Below are 16,977 nucleotides of genomic sequence, written 5' to 3'. Positions count from 1 at the left end.
AGACAGGCAATTAACAGTAAAAAGAAAGCATTTGCACTACTAAAGCAGGATGGCACCATTGAAGCTCTAAAAAACTATAGGGAGAAAAATACTTTATCTAAAAAACTAATTAAAGCTGCCAAAAAGGAAACAGAGAAGCACATTGCTAAGGAGAGTAAAACTAATCCCAAACTGTTCTTCAACTATATCAATAGTAAAAGAATAAAAACTGAAAATGTAGGCCCCTTAAAAAATAGTGAGGAAAGAATGGTTGTAGATGACGAGGAAAAAGCTAACATATTAAACACCTTCTTCTCCACGGTATTCACGGTGGAAAATGAAATGCTAGGGGAAATCCCAAGAAACAATGAAAACCCTATATTAACCCCTTCACGACATGCGCCGTACTAGTACTGCGCATGCCGTGAATCCCCCTTTGATGTGGGCTCCGGCGGTGAGCCCACATCAAAGTCGCGACATGTCAGCTGTTTTGTACAGCTGACATGTGCGCGCAATAGCGGCGGGTGAAATCGCTATTCACCCGCCGCTATTAATCTGTTAAATGCTCTCAAACACAGACAGCGGCATTTAACAACCGCATCCGGCCGGGCGGCCGGATATGACGTCATCGCCGACCCCCGTCACATGATCGGGGGTCGGCGATGCATCAGGAAGGTAACCATAGAGGTCCTTGAGACCTCTATGGTTACTGATGCAGGTCTGCTGTGAGCGCCCCCCTGTGGTCGGCGCTCACAGCACACCTGCATTTCTGCTACATAGCAGCGATCTGATGATCGCTGCTATGTAGCAGAGCCGATCAGGCTATGCCAGCTTCTAGCCTCCCATGGAGGCTATTGAAGCATGGCACAAGTAAAAAAAAAAATGTTTTTAAAAATATGAAAAAAATATAAAAAATATAAAAGTTTAAATCACCCCCCTTTCGCCCCATCCTAAATAAAACAATAAAAAAAAAAAACCTACACGTATTTGGTATCGCCGTGTTCAGAATCGCCCGATCTATCAATTAAAAAAAGCATTAACCTGATCGCTAAACGGCGTAGCGAGAAAAAAAATCCAAAACGCCAGAATTAAGTTTTTTTGGTCGCCGTGACATTGCATTAAAATGCAATAACGGGCGATCAAAAGAACGTATCTGCGCAAAAATGGTATCATTAAAAACATCAGCTCGGCACGCAAAAAAATACTCATCCGACCCCAGATCACGAAAAATGGAGACGCTACGGGTATCGGAAAATGGCACTTTTTTTTTTTTTTTTTTTTATGGAAAGTTTGGAATTTTTTTTCACCACTTAGATAAAAAATAACCTAGTCATGTTAGGTGTCTATGAACTCGTAATGACCTAGAGAATCATAATGGCAGGTTAGTTTTAGCATTTAGTGAACCTAGCAAAAAAGCCAAACAAAAAACAAGTGTGGGATTGCACTTTTTTTGCAATTTCACCGCACTTGGAATTTTTTTCCCGTTTTCTAGTAAAAGACATGGTAAAACCAATGGTGTCGTTCAAAAGTACAACTTGTCCCGCAAAAAATAAGCCCTCACATGACCATATTGACGGAAAAATAAAAAAGTTATGGCTCAGGGAAGGAGGGAAGTGAAAAACGAAAACGTAAAAATGAAAAAGGGCCGCGACTTGAAGGGGTTAAGGGTCACCAATCTAACCCAAGAAGAGGTGCGAAACCGGCTAAATAAGATTAAAATAGATAAATCTCCAGGTCCGGATGGCATACACCCACGAGTACTAAGAGAACTAAGTAATATAATAGATAAACCATTATTTCTTATTTTTAGGGACTCTATAGCGACGGGGTCTGTTCCGCAGGACTGGCGCATAGCAAATGTGGTGCCAATATTCAAAAAGGGCTCTAAAAGTGAACCTGGAAATTATAGGCCAGTAAGTCTAACCTCTATTGTTGGTAAAATATTTGAAGGGTTTCTGAGGGATGTTATTCTGGATTATCTCTATGAGAATAACTGTTTAACTCCATATCAGCATGGGTTTATGAGAAATCGCTCCTGTCAAACCAGTCTAATCAGTTTTTATGAAGAGGTAAGCTATAGGCTGGACCACGGTGAGTCATTGGACGTGGTATATCTCGATTTTTCCAAAGCGTTTGATACCGTGCCGCACAAGAGGTTGGTACACAAAATGAGAATGCTTGGTCTGGGGGAAAATGTGTGTAAATGGGTTAGTAACTGGCTTAGTGATAGAAAGCAGAGGGTGGTTATAAATGGTATAGTCTCTGACTGGGTCGCTGCGACCAGTGGGGTACCACAGGGGTCGGTATTGGGACCTGTTCTCTTCAACATATTTATTAATGATCTGGTAGAAGGTTTACACAGTAAAATATCGATATTTGCAGATGATACAAAACTATGTAAAGCAGTTAATACAAGAGAAGATAGTATTCTGCTACAGATGGATCTGGATAAGTTGGAAACTTGGGCTGAAAGGTGGCAGATGAGATTTAACAATGATAAATGTAAGGTTATACACATGGGAAGAAGGAATCAATATCACCATTACACACTGAACGGGAAACCACTGGGTACATCTGACATAGGAGAAGGACTTGGGGATCCTAGTTAATGATAAACTTACCTGGAGCAGCCAGTGCCAGGCAGCAGCTGCCAAGGCAAACAGGATCATGGGGTGCATTAAAAGAGGTCTGGATACACATGATGAGAGCATTATACTGCCTCTGTACAAATCCCTAGTTACACCGCACATGGAGTACTGTGTCCAGTTTTGGGCACCGGTGCTCAGGAAGGATATAATGGAACTAGAGAGTGTACAAAGGAGGGCAACAAAATAAATAAAGGGGATGGGAGAACTACAATACCCAGATAGATTAGCGAAATTAGGATTATTTAGTCTAGAAAAAAGACGACTGAGGGGCGATCTAATAACCATGTATAAGTATATAAGGGGACAATACAAATATCTCGCTGAGGATCTGTTTATACCAAGGAAGGTGACGGGCACAAGGGGGCATTTTTTGCGTCTGGAGGAGAGAAGGTTTTTCCACCAACATAGAAGAGGATTCTTTACTGTTAGGGCAGTGAGAATCTGGAATTGCTTGCCTGAGGAGGTGGTGATGGCGAACTCAGTCGAGGGGTTCAAGAGAGGCCTGGATGTCTTCCTGGAGCAGAACAATATTGTATCATACAATTATTAGGTTCTGTAGAAGGACGTAGATCTGGGGATTTATGATGATGGAATATAGGCTGAACCTATGGACAAATGTCTTTTTTCGGCCTTACTAACTATGTTACTATGTTACACTGACACTCTCGGATGCATCCTTGACCATGTAGCGCCCCTCATCCTCAGAACCTCCAAACACAAAGTAAAACATCCCTGGCTCACAACGCAAACTCGATTTCTCCAGCGATGCTCTAGGAGTGCTGAACGCCTATGGAGGAAAACTCGCACAAAAACTTCATCCACTACAAATTTATGCTAAGGACCTATACAGTGAAGGAAATAAATATTTGATCCTTTGCTGATTTTGCAAGTTTGTCCACTGACAAAGACATGGACAGTCTATTATTTTATGGATAGGTTAATTTTAACATTCAGAGATAGAATGTATGGGCATGCAGGTAATAGAAATGTTACCATAGTCCGACCTGTATGCCTCATATTAATGGTCTTATTGTGGAGAAATGTTATATTCTGTCTTTATGTTAATGATTTATTCCAGGAGCTAGGCCGTGCAGTGCCTGGAAGAAATCACTAACCCCTATCATCATTATAATACTACCCCCTCTCCCATGCAAGTCAGTTATGGCCCCAGAATCCCGCGCCTGCACTTGCTCAGGTATACATACCTCATCCTCCCTTCTGTGGGCACTTCTGCGCAGACGTCGGCAACTTCCGCTCCAGTAACCTCTGGTGTATGTGCCGATAAAGTGCTTGCCCCACTTCCTCCCTCCTACACATGGTTCCTAGCGATGACTGTGCATTGAGGAAGTGGGGAGAGCATCTTATTTGCGTACACGCAGGAGGTCACAGTGACTCGCCGGCAAATGCGGAGAAGATCCCTGAATACAGCGGCCACAGAAGAGAAGATGAGGTATGTATTTCTGAGGGAGTGCAGGATTCTTGGGCCATAACTGACGTGCATGGGAGGGGGGGTAGTATTGTAATGAGGACAGGAGGCAAGCATTTCTTCCAGGCATCGTACGCCCCAGAGCCTGGAAGAAATCATTAGCATGAAGACAGAATATAACATTACTCCGCAGCATGACCATTAATATGAGGCATACAGGTAGGACTAGTGTAGCATTTCTATTACCTGTATGCCCATATTAATAGGTCATATACATCCCTTTAAGAAGCTCTGTTCCCTACTACGATTTGTCCAAACCTGGGGATTTCCAGACGATGAAAACAGTACTTAAAGGTCTCAGACCAGTTAAAAAGTATACAATAATTACCTTGGCGATTCTCCACAATTTGCTCCTGGGCTTCCTGGTGTTGTACGGGACACATTGATAATGGGTGGAAATGCCTGCTCAGCCAGTCGCTGGCAGTAGCATGGACCAGCCTCAATCATTGATTGACTGGACCACATTTCCTGTTATTTTCTGGTGTTTTGAGAACGAGACCATGAAGTAAGGGGCAACAGAGGCTACATAATTGGAATATGACCTGCAGGGGGACATGTAAAAGTGAGTACAGTTTTTATTTCATTTTTTTTTTAAATTTTGGAATCAGTTGACGTTCTCTTAATTATCGATTCATTCAGCTGTAAAACCCCTTTAAGTTTCTGAATTGTCGTTAGATCCTGTTGTTGGAATACCCTGGTCACTTACATCATATCAGTTGTACAAAGAATTAATAATTCCTAATACATTTTCCTCATGTATTAATGTCCTTTTCTGAAAGGTTTTCATCAATCCAATAAAATATTTCTCCTCATCTATTGTTTGTTCTGAAGCCGCACAATCGAGATGAAGAGGAATACCTCATTTCAAGATGAGCATCTGCAGAAAGAATTAATGATTATTCCTACACCATTTTACTAATTAGTAGGATTAATTGGAGAAACGTAAATAATTGTTTTTTCATCATTGTGGAGAAGTAGTGTACATGCTCATCATCCACCTCTTTTCTGACACACTAGGATGGAGAGTGGAAAAACACCCACCAAATGTGAATAATGTTTTGTTACGAAGACTCCTTTACACAAAACTATTTTGTAAGCCACTTATGGGTGGTATGTTGTGTGAGAAATTGTGGTTATGGAGTGGATGGAAATAATTTCCATCCTACTCCTGCTGACCCTGTTTCTTCCTGTCTGAGTGAGGACCACCATATTGTTTCCTAGCAAGTAATTCAAGCTGATAGTTGGCCAGAGCAAGCGTTAAGAGTTTTCTCCACTAGAGCAACCTCTGCCTTGGAAGAAGCCAGCCAAGCCTTCACTTGATCAATGCATGTCCAGCATTCTTCTACCTCGGTGGATCAGCTCTGGTCATTGAAAGAACTTGGGGGCCAGCTTAAATGAGTGGCTCGATCCTCATTCTCTGCTCTTCCACCCTTTTGGATATGCCATCCCTTTGTGATACACCTATTCTGAGAATGGAGAACATGCAGCGCTGGTCTAGCTTTGTGTCCCTTTCTGTTTTTTTGTTTCCCTGCACTGTAGCGCACACGACTTCCAGGCTGTGCAGGGTACTTCAGCTGGCCCCTTTTACTTAAAGCAAATCTGTCAGCAGTGTTTTGCTCATTAACCCCTTAGTGATCACAAATGTCTTTTTACTAACCTGCAATATAAGAATATCCTACCCCTACGGCTGACAATCTAGCAGCTGTCGGCAGTACTCTATAGCTGACAACTTGCTGCATCAGCCACGATCAGTGTTGGTACCAACTATAGTTGTTTAACCCCCTTAAATGCTGCTGTCAATAGTGACTACAGCATCTAGCTGGTTAACAGAGTGTGGTGGCTCCCTCGTTAACCCCATCGGCATCCTGAGATTTTGATCCTGATGTTGGCCATGGCAGTTCTTGGCCAAATAATGGCCTTAAAGTCTGCCGGCTACAATGGCCTACATTTCTTCATTCCTGTTATGCCGCTTTGTAAACATCCACGAAAAAATAGAGTATTATTATTATTCTGCAATAAAAAGGCACATTCATTTCAAAGACATCTATATCAAAAGGTAGTCTCAATCAATGAGAAACAGGTGTAATTCAAGTACAACACCAAGGGTGCAGCAAATTTAGAAAGCTCAGTATTCACATCCATATTGAATATAAAGTGACAGTGCAGTAATCGATTACAAAGACCAATGTGACTACATCAGTCATATAGGCATATTAGGCATGTATAATGCTACAGCGCAGGCACCGCCGCCATTTTTATGAATGTGAATTTATTTTTTTGTAACCCCACAATAGTATATGCAGTATGTAAAATAGGGGGCAGGTCTGTAACTGATCAGTGACCTGACATAAGCCATACAGATGCATACCATGGAATAAATGGCGCTATAATAATAAATAATAATATTTAAGCAGAGCAGCACATAAAGACCCCTCCACACAGTCCCTCCCCGGAGAACGGGCATATCATTAACTGAAAACTACAAATACAGATTAAACAATAACCACAAGACGGGTTTCATTAACCAAGGTATCATTTTAATCAGTGTAACGGCTCCATCCTGACAGTGTCTGTAGTTTACTGAGCACTATCCTGATGACCGTTTCGCTTAAATAGTCCAATGTTGCACTTTCCTGCACATGTGAAGGGAAAAGCACTAGGGTGAACTCTGATTTCTACAGTACACTATTTGGAGTCCTTAGTCTTGGAACAACCTTTAATTGCTTGAAGAGTGTGGCAATTAAATGTCTTTGCCATACTCATGCACCACTTTAGCTTTGATATCAAGTAGGCTTTTCGATCTTCAATGGAAATCCGTACCACCAAAAACCGTCATGCAGGATAGGTCTTCATTACTAAATGGCCTTGCTCGTAACATCTAATGGTGATAGTCTGTTCTACTGGTTGTCCGTCTGAAAAAGCAGACTATTTTTAAGAGAATGATGTGTGGTTAGGAGTGTGGCCTAGCCTTACCATTGGATCTAAATGAGAGGACCTTCATCAAACATCTAGCTCAAGAATGGGATCCTGACTGGCATCTCTGTCACTGAAGAGGTGGTCGGACATGTATGGAAATTGTGACAGTCTCTTCGCTGTCAGCGGAGCACAATGGGGCTCCATTCTGGAGAAATGTGCAGGTCCCATTGGTGGGATGTGCCGCTACAATACATTACTTACAATGTGTATGGGCGAGAAACGAACAAATGTCAATACACCTTTAAAGCTACAAAGAGAGTATATTGTCAGTCATTCTAGGTTCCCAATGGATGACCGGTGAGGTACCGCCGAGCAGGATGTCGGACAAGCCTGGGTTGGCATGGAAAGCTCTCTGAAGGCACTACTGAATAACTTACATCTACGGTAATTAGGGAAGTTAGGAACTTGGTCTGGTTGATGAAGCAGGATATGGGAGCAGGACACAATAGGGACTGGTTAGATGCTGGTGATTGTGTGTCTTGTGAAGTTCTGAAACCATCTTGAATTTCTGTGCCTTTTTTTTTTTTTTTGCAGTCAGAAAAAAAAAATCTGAGTGGTAATGAATTCCTTTAGAAATATGATGGTCATTGCAGCATCTTTCCAGCTCTTTGGCTTTCCTGCCGTTCTAGCCATCTTTTCATCCCGCTGAGCTAATGTTTACTGCACGTGTGTATTTGTCTTCATCCTTCTCCGCCGTCTTTTGTGCTCCGCTGTTCCAGCGCAGCGTTTTCTTATCTGCTTTTTAATTTGTAAAGAGCAGCTCCTGTAATGAGTTTGAGCCAGAGGGATAATACATTTCTTCTTTTGCACACAGCTGCGAATGAGAGTTGTAAGCGTGCAGTCGAGTAGCTGCGAAAGCTCTATATTATGTGAATTCAGTTACTCAATAACATTTTATATCAGCCAATTTGCACAGATCCTTCACATATTGCCCCCCACAGCGAGACTGTGCCTTCAACACGTGGCGCTTTAATTCAGCAAATTTTTCCAACGCTGGAAAGAGCAGTTGTATAACTGCTTGTGCAAATGTGTGTTTATACATGTACCAGGCCCTCAGTGTATGTTACAGCAGACACATAACAAGGATGTAATTAATTTAATTACTCAACATCATCATCGTGGATCGCTGAAACATGGACTTATTTGCTGATGGAAAATGCAGTACGTAGAAATGAGAAAAAATAGATTTGGATAGTTTCCACACAAATAAAACTAAAAAAAAAAACTTTTACACAACTTGGGACCTCCTCCTCTGATCAAATCTCTTTAGACTAGGTTCATATTGCGTTAATGTGACCGCGCTAACGGACAGCGTTGCACGGCGAAATTAACGGGACGCGCATCACTAGCGCATGCCATTTTTGGCACACGCTAGCGATGTGCCGGTGTTAGCGTCCGCGGCGCGCCCGAGGTCCGTTCCCCGCTCTCGCAGATCGGAGAGCGGGGACGTTTAACGCGACCCCATAAAACAACATTGCGTTAGCGCAATCTGCTAGGCGCTAAACGGATTGCACTAACGCAATATGAACCTAGCCTTATAATGACCTGACTAACAGAAGTGCACTGTTTCCCAGCGTCGGAGCTGAGAGGTCCTGCAAGAGTCTGGCATAAGTGGCCTTTCTTCACCAACGCAATTGGTTACAGAAAGCATTGTGTAATGCCTTATTTCTCCTGAGGGAGCACTGCAGCAAAATTGAGCAGTAGCTTCCAGAATTCCTTGTAGAAGCTCGTGATCATGCGCAGCAGTGAGACACCTTGTGATCCGCTTATCTTCTGGGAAACGTTGTAACTATAACGAGGCATCTAAACCTCTTTCATTGCCTCCAGAAACATGGGTCCTGCCTGTTGATACTCCTGTTTCATTGATTAGTTTCCTTACCGTTTTGTTTTCCTCCAGATTCCTTTTCCCCATTCTCATCCTATAATTTTTATTTTCAACAATTGTAAAGTGCAGTGTCCTCCCTTAGTAGGCGATAATTGAAATCAGGCAATGTAATATTGGGTACTGTACTAGGTTCTTTGAAACTACTTATGAATTGAAGGTTTTTCTTAAATGTCCCGTTACCTAACACTAGAATCTTTTTCTGACTTCAGTCCTGTAACCCTTTTTAATGGTTGTGCTATATTGAAACTTTTAAATACAGTTAAATGCTTGAACTCAGATAGTCAATATCGGATTGGTGGAGTTTTGACTTTCTGTATCCCTTTCTGGACCTTCTTGGCTAGAGAACAATAGAAAGAGGATAAAAAGTTTAATGTAGATTTTTGTTTTGTCTCGTGGTGCTGAAGGGAGTTTAAGTAATTTTATCCTAAAATTTTGTTAAAGTTTTGTCTCATTATTATAATTTTTTTTTTTTTATTATTTTAAATTCAGGCTCGGTACAAGCAGAGTCTAGATCCCACCGTAGATGAAGTTAAGAAGCTTTGCACTTCCCTGCGAAGAAATGCCAAGGAAGAGCGGGTCCTGTTCCACTACAATGGACATGGAGTCCCACGCCCAACAGTCAATGGAGAGATATGGGTGTTCAATAAGGTGAGTGATTCTCAAGATTATTCTAACAGTCTATCAAGAATGCCTCACATTGCTTTTTTGTGTGCCACCCCTTGAAGGTGTTGGAAATATTGATGATCACAAGGTAGACTATAAAGAACTTAGGGTTTGTAGAGTAAGATGGTTTGCAGACTAGAAAATCCTCTTGGACCATAGCCTTCAAAACTGTCAGGAGATGAAAGGACCTGCATGGAAAAAAAATTTTTTTCATTTCACCTTTGCAGAATGTATATCTTGCTTTTTTTCATATCATCTGTCGATCAGAACAAACAGACTATAAGATAGGAGACTTTCACGCTATGTAAGCACCACATGATGTCGTCATTCAAGGAGCCGGGACCCAGTGTGACATCTTTGCCTTGGGCATCAAAACATTCTGTCCTGACACCGTGCATGGCTGAAGTGTCTGGAACAAGATGTCCGTGTGAAAATTAATCTCGAGTTTTATTTCCTACTCTATAAACTATACGAATGATGCACAAACTGGATTTTTGTAATAAAAAAGTAGTTCTATTTAAAAATAATAAAAATGTATCAACCGCCATCATATGTTCTTTCTCAGTGACTCTGGAAAACCAAGCAATGGTAAGTTAATGCTTATTTTGTAAATGTGCAACAGCATGCCAACATCTTAAAATGGCTGTAAACATTTGATTCGACTTGATTTGCAGAGATGCGACTGCTCTCCTTTCCCCCTTCCCCTTCCAGCAGAGCCACATGGATCTGACCCCCAACCCAGCAGGGCCACATGGATTCGACCCCCTCCAGCGGAACCACATGGTTCACACGTGACATGACCCCTCCTTCGGTATCACATGGATGTGACAGCCCCCCCTATCCCAGTGGAGCTGCATGGATCAAACCCTCCAGTGGGGCCGCATGGATTCGGCCCCTCAATGGGGCATTATGATCCGACCCACCCCCAATGCCGGTCTGCATTGATTTAATCCCCTTCCCTCCCCAAATGAGGCTGCATGGATCCGACCATCAATTGTGTGCCATAAATGATTCTGCAGAACTCCCCATAATTGCCAGCATTTGTAAAACCGTCAATTTTCTGTACCCATTTCCATATTGAACTTGTAAGTACCTTTAAAACATTAATACAACAGCCCCATTGCTTGCTATGACAATTCCGACACCCAAATGCTGATTTTAGGGGCCAACCTCGAAGCAGAATGGACCTAGATAACAGTAATCCTATTTAGTCCTGCTCCGGTAAATGTGTTTTCACACAAGCTTTTTCTTTTCCCTACCACCATTGTACAGACTGTCCTTGCAGTTGTATCAGCATTCATAAAACTGAATAGTTCTCTTTAGCATCTGCTGTGCTCCTGACGCTTGAGGAGCAGAACAAAGGAGCTTCAACTGATGTAGATTTTCTGCATAAAGAAAGTGAGCCGTAGTCATATAATGCCCAACTATGTATTCTTTCTCCTGCTGACTAAGTACACAGCAGATAATTGGGGAGCTCAATGCTCACAACCTAGGTGCAGCCAAATCTGGCCTTCAAGTTCAGAGAGCAAAAGATGAAGTGGAGAGGTGCCTGTGCATGAATCTGATCCTCTCCATTGGTTTTCTTGAAAGCTGTGAAACCTTCAGTCGTTCCTTAGCTCTTGTAAAGTACAATATAGGTAACCCCCCTACTGGGCTTAAGAGCAGGGGGACCCTCCTTTTCTGTAAGATTAAAAAAATGGATAACCATTAAAAATATAAAAATATGTATGGTATATAATGTCAATATGGCCAAGTTTTATTATGGCCTTTTAGGAGGTACAATGGACCAGTGTGGCCCCTCAAAACATAATATGCATCTCCTGCACTAGACATTACATAATGGCCTCTTGTAGCCCCCAGTGTACATGCATAGAGCTGAAGGTTGTTGACCACAGCTTTAAGCTTGGCGTAAACCTAAAAATATACTCTGCTCAATAAGTGAACAGTAATGTTTCTCTACTTTGGAGACAAGGAGGAGCAGATGTGTTCACCTGTCAGAAGTCTTTTTTAAGACCATTTTTGGGTAGGCGTGACCTTCTTACTATAAAGTCAGGTGGTATACACTAATTTGGAAATACCCATGAATATAAATTGTAGGAGCTTTTTGACATTGGTTAAAGTTAATTTGTTTGGAAACTTCCTTTAGTACAATTACCCATAGCTCCTCAATCTTGTACTCTGGCCTCACTAATGAACAAATACCAGAGCACAGCACCAGACAAATACCACTGTACTGCACCATACTACCCTCAGCAGCACCAAACAATACCACTGTACTGCACCATACTACCCTCAGCAGCACCAAACAATACCACTGTACTGCACCATACTACCCTCAGCAGCACCAAACAATACCACTGTACTGCACCATACTACCCTCAGCAACACCAAACAATACCACTGGTACTGCACCATACTACCCTCGGCAGCACCAGACAATACCACTGTGCTGCTCCATACTACCCTCAGCAGCACCAAACAGTACCAGTGTTCTGCACCATACTACCCTCAGCAGCACCAAACAATACCACTGTACTGTACCATACTACCCTGAGCAGCACCAGACAATACCACTGTACTGCACCATACTACCCTCAACAGCACCAGACAATACCACTGTACTGCACCATACTACCCTCAGCAGCACCAAACAATACCACTATGCTGCACCAGACTACCCTCAGCAGCACCAGACAAATACCACTGTGCTGCACCATACTACCCTCAGCAGCACCAATCAGTACCACTGTACTGCACCATACTACCCTCAGCAGCACCGAACAATACCACTGTATTGCACCATACTACCCTCAGCAGCACCAAACAATACCACTATGCTGCACCATACTACCCTCAGCAGCACCAAACAATATCACTATGCTGCACCATACTACCCTCAGCAGCACCAAATACCACTGTGCTGCACCATACTACCCTCAGCAGCACCAAATACCACTGTGCTGCACCATACTACCCTCAGCAGCACCAAATACCACTGTACTGCACCATACTACCCTCGGCAGCACCAGACAATACCACTGTGCTGCACCATGCTACCCTCAGCAGCACCAGACAATACCACTGTACTGCACCATACTACCATCAGCAGCACCAGACAATACCACTGTACTGCACCATACTACCCTCAACAGCACCAAACAATACCACTGTACTGCACCATACTACCCTCAGCAGCACCAAACAAATTCCATAGTGCAGTACTCATATGATCCTTAGCAGCACCAATCAAACACGATGGTGCAGTACCCCATATGACCCTCAGCACTGCCACTATGCATCGCACATGAACCCCCCTAGCAGCCCCAAACACTACAGTACAGCACAACATATGTCTCCAGCAGCTTCAGAAAAATGCCACAATTCAGAAATGGCTACCTCCCCAGAAACGTCAAACCTCAAATGCCTCCACTATTTTATTTGGCAAGCTTCAACACCAAGCTGTAAATACATGCTGTTAGTTTCCTAAAACGATCAATGAGGGCCATCGGTACCTTTGCAGAGCAAGCAAAGGGGCAGGAACACAGAAGAGGCCACCATTTGCCCAGCACCAGTTCTACGGACTCAAGACATGGATAAGTAATTGGGTGATGTGTGCACCATGGCCATGGCATTCACTTCCCTCCTGAAATCTCAGGGATTAGGTCAGGATTGGGCTCTCCTTTCATGACCGGTAACTTCTTCCCTAACCCTCTAGCCCATCAAAGTCGCTCCTTTTTTCCTGCTTCCTATTTTTTTTTATTCAGCCATATAAACCACCACCTACATGCCATCCTGAAAAAGATGCTCTTTATTGTCTCATGCTCCCATAGCTCCTTCGGTCTGCTGCTGACACCCACCTTCTTCCCCTGTTGTGTCCTTTCCTTGCTGTCCACCCGGACTGCTGTGACACTTGCCATTACCTGAATATTTGCCTCATGAGGTAGAAGCCATGGCCCAAGTGGCTGGTTTATTAGCTTTGCTTTTTGAGGCCCCCTTACACATTAGACTAATGTCAGCTGATTCCTCTGATATTGGTGGGACCAATTGACAGTCTAATGTGTATGGGTGCCTTCCAACTTCCCCGACACATGATGTTGGGGGAAAGAAGCATTCAGCACTTTGGATTTCAAAAGGGTACTCCCTTTGTCATCTGACAGAAAAGCCGCTGCCAGAGGAGTCTTTCAGGTGCTCTCCCATAGTGAATATTGTAGCGCTGCGCCATGCCGAGGTTTCCTGTGTATGGGGGACTCGAGAGCGAGCTGTCGAATGACAGCTGACTATGGTGTATAAGGGACTTTGGTTCTGCAGCTTGAGTTATTGACCTCATCTTAACAATTTAGGATAGTGAAGTCCTCTGTACCTAAGTCCCCCCATGCACATTAGACTAATATCGTCCATACTCGCCAATATCGACAGGTTCAGCCAACAGCCTACTTTGTATGGGAGCCCTCACAAATGGGGGAGAGGCATATGGATCCAACATGTCCGATTTTTGACTTCCGATCGTTTTGTCTCCCGGAGACATGTCAATCAGAACACCAGGGCTCTTGGCTGAACAAGGACTCTTGTGTATGGAAGAGATGGCTGCCGGCCGAACAGTCGGCCTGAGAATGGTTGAGCCAACAGCAGTCCAATGTGTATGATGGCCTTGAGGATTCTTACCTACAGTAAAGTATTGGCAAGATGGGGGAAAGATTGAGGGACGTCCAACCTTCTGAGTAAAAACAAGTCCTTTTTTTATGAATCCGAAGAGCAGATGTACAGGCGATGAACAAATAAGAGTTCAGCCTCCGAATACATATGGTTCAGCCGTTCTCAGTAACAAGATGGCCCCTCTCCCGTCTGTTGTACGAGAGGCCGAAGAAAGTGTTGAGAGATTGCCGATCACGGTTGATTCATCTGCAGCATCTGTTAAGTCATTAATAATGGAGGATTTCCAGCCCAGAGTACTGCAAGAGAGTTTTTGGCAAACCTTCTACCTGTGAGCAGTAGCCGGGCAGTGAACCGCAGCGGCGCTTTTCATTAATGATTGCTAGGAACACCTGCCATCATCTCTCCTTTTAATCAGTGTTTTAATCAGGTCTGTGAATGTTTTAACCCTTGTAATGCCCCATGCGGCATTAAATACATAACCCAAGCAGAACTTTCTCTCCAAATGATAAACCAATGTAAGAACCCAGCTGATGGTCAATGATCTCTTACGGTGATGGGCATGTAAGTTATGGTTACTGGTGACCCAAACCATTAAATCTTAGCTGAAGACATAAACAACAGAGAATCATAGTCACTCGTCACGTGTATGATCACCTTGTAAGGTTCTTGTATAAAGCAATAGTAACGAACACGTCGCATCTCGCTAATCGCCCCATCGTCATATTTGATACTGACTTGCCATATTTTCTCACGTTCTGTTAAATAGTCACTGCCACTTTAAAAAAACTTTGCATGAATTGGTACTATAAGTGAATATAATTCACTTAGCGGAGAAATAGGCTTCTTTTCGCAGATGGTAATATTCACTTTCCCTCTGCCTTCTGATCTCCTCATTCACTCTGAAAATCGGCTAAAATCAGTCTTGGTCAAAAGAAAAGCGAGTGCCACTGAGGTCTCAAATCCCAGCTGGCTATTGAGGCTTATTGAAAGGCGTGAGAGAAGCAGAGACACCCTCGGAAGTTGCTTTTCAGTAAGGGTTTTATCTCACCCTGGTGCTGGATTCATAGTTACAGTATAGAATGTCCGTTATGCTTCTTCTGAACATGTGCTACATAGAGAAAGGGTAGCATGAAACGCTGATGTCTGTGTGTGCTGTGTTTAGGAGACAACAGGGGCTGGTTTCCTCCCACTATCTCCGAGACAACTGAAAATTAGGTAGAAAACTGGTAAAAAATGCAGCATACAAGTCATAATGGCCAGAATGTGTTACTCTTCATGTGCACACACACTATAAGGACTTGTGACCATGATGAAGAACAGTGAGCTAGCCAAAAGATGAGCTTCCCCGTTCCTTCAGTCCATTTAGTCCATTTTCTTCTAAGGGCTTCTCTGTAGGTGTCTATTCTGAAAGTGCATGTTTCTGCACTCGATTCTGCGATTTTCAGATATGATTCATGTCTTTGTTCTCTTATTTAATGGATGCCCAGTCATAGTGACTTTTCCATTCTGCATAAAAATGTATAAACACTGGTGGCCTTCCTTTAAGATGATGTGATATAAACGGAAACCGCTAATAGAGGACCTGTACAATATCCTGAAATGATTGCTGCACTTGTGAATGACTTTCATCTCTTGTAGAGTATCCCATAGGAGTAGGCGCAATGTGTCACAGCTAGAGGGCCCTCAATGTCAGGTACAAGAGACCTTTCCTTGCCAAAAGTTTCAAAAATGTCTGTCTTTGCATTTGGCTTCCACCACCTTAGTGGGAAAATTTCACACTGCATTTTTGACACTGGCCTTTGTGGCTTTTATTTTTGACTACTCACATTCCGATGTCTGTCACGTCCCCCGCCGTCAGCTTCCCTGCACTGACTGTCAGCGCCGGCCGTAAAGCAGAGCACAGCGGTGACGTCACCGCTGTGCTCTGCTTTACAGCTGGCGCTTACACAGTTAGTACTTTTTTTTTTTTACTTTTACAATGGTAACCAGGGTGAATATCGGGTTACTAAGTGCGGCCCTGCGCTTAGTAACCCAATATTTACCCTGGTTACCAGTGAACACATCGCTGGATCAGCGTCACACACGCCGATCCAGCGATGACAGCGGGTGATCAGCGACCAAAAAAAGGTCCTGATCATTCCCCAGCGACCAACGATCTCCCAGCAGGGGCCTGATCGTTGGGCGCTGTCACACATAACGAGATTGTTAGCGGGATCGTTGCTACGTCACAAAAAGCGTGACATTGCAACGATATCGTTAACGAAATCGTTATGTGTGAAGGTACCTTTAGTTCTTACTTTGCCTAGTGTAATTGGTGAATCCTGTTATCCGTTGTGTATGGAGGCGTTACCTCTCATTGTAATCCTGCCTCTAATGATAATGGGACTGAAAAGATGAAGCATGAATCTAAAAAAAGACACGGTGGCCAGTGTGAAAATTGCAAGATTACTAATTTTGTATATTTATTTAATTTTTTTTTATTTATTTTTTTAATAAGGATCATGATATAAAGAAAACTGTGCCCCAACTTTTTTAAAAAATATATACATAACACAATAAAACAGATTTAAAGGGAAACAATCATCAGAATGTGACCTATTGTGTAACATCCATGAGAGCTGAGGGAGCTAAGAAGCAGGAGGGGGGAGGAAAGCTACTTTCCCCAAGTGAGACACCAGCCATAAGGG

At 43.1% G+C, this 16,977-nt stretch overlaps 1 protein-coding gene across 2 annotated transcripts in view; it reads left to right on the top strand.

Moving 5' to 3' along the window:
• The window catches only part of RPTOR (regulatory associated protein of MTOR complex 1), a 318,041-nt gene that overhangs the window by 178,733 nt on the left and 122,331 nt on the right, over positions 1-16,977 (top strand). For both annotated transcript variants that reach the window (XM_069750796.1, XM_069750795.1), the window contains exon 4: positions 9,464-9,622. In XM_069750796.1, coding sequence (XP_069606897.1) covers positions 9,464-9,622 — 159 coding nt within the window. The remainder of the gene's footprint in view (positions 1-9,463; positions 9,623-16,977) is intronic.

Source organism: Ranitomeya imitator, chromosome 2 (genome assembly GCF_032444005.1).
Source record: "Ranitomeya imitator isolate aRanImi1 chromosome 2, aRanImi1.pri, whole genome shotgun sequence".
Lineage (NCBI taxonomy): Eukaryota > Metazoa > Chordata > Amphibia > Anura > Dendrobatidae > Ranitomeya > Ranitomeya imitator.
The sequence above is the reverse complement of the archived record's forward strand: the minus strand, read 5'-3'. Positions and strand labels throughout refer to the sequence as shown.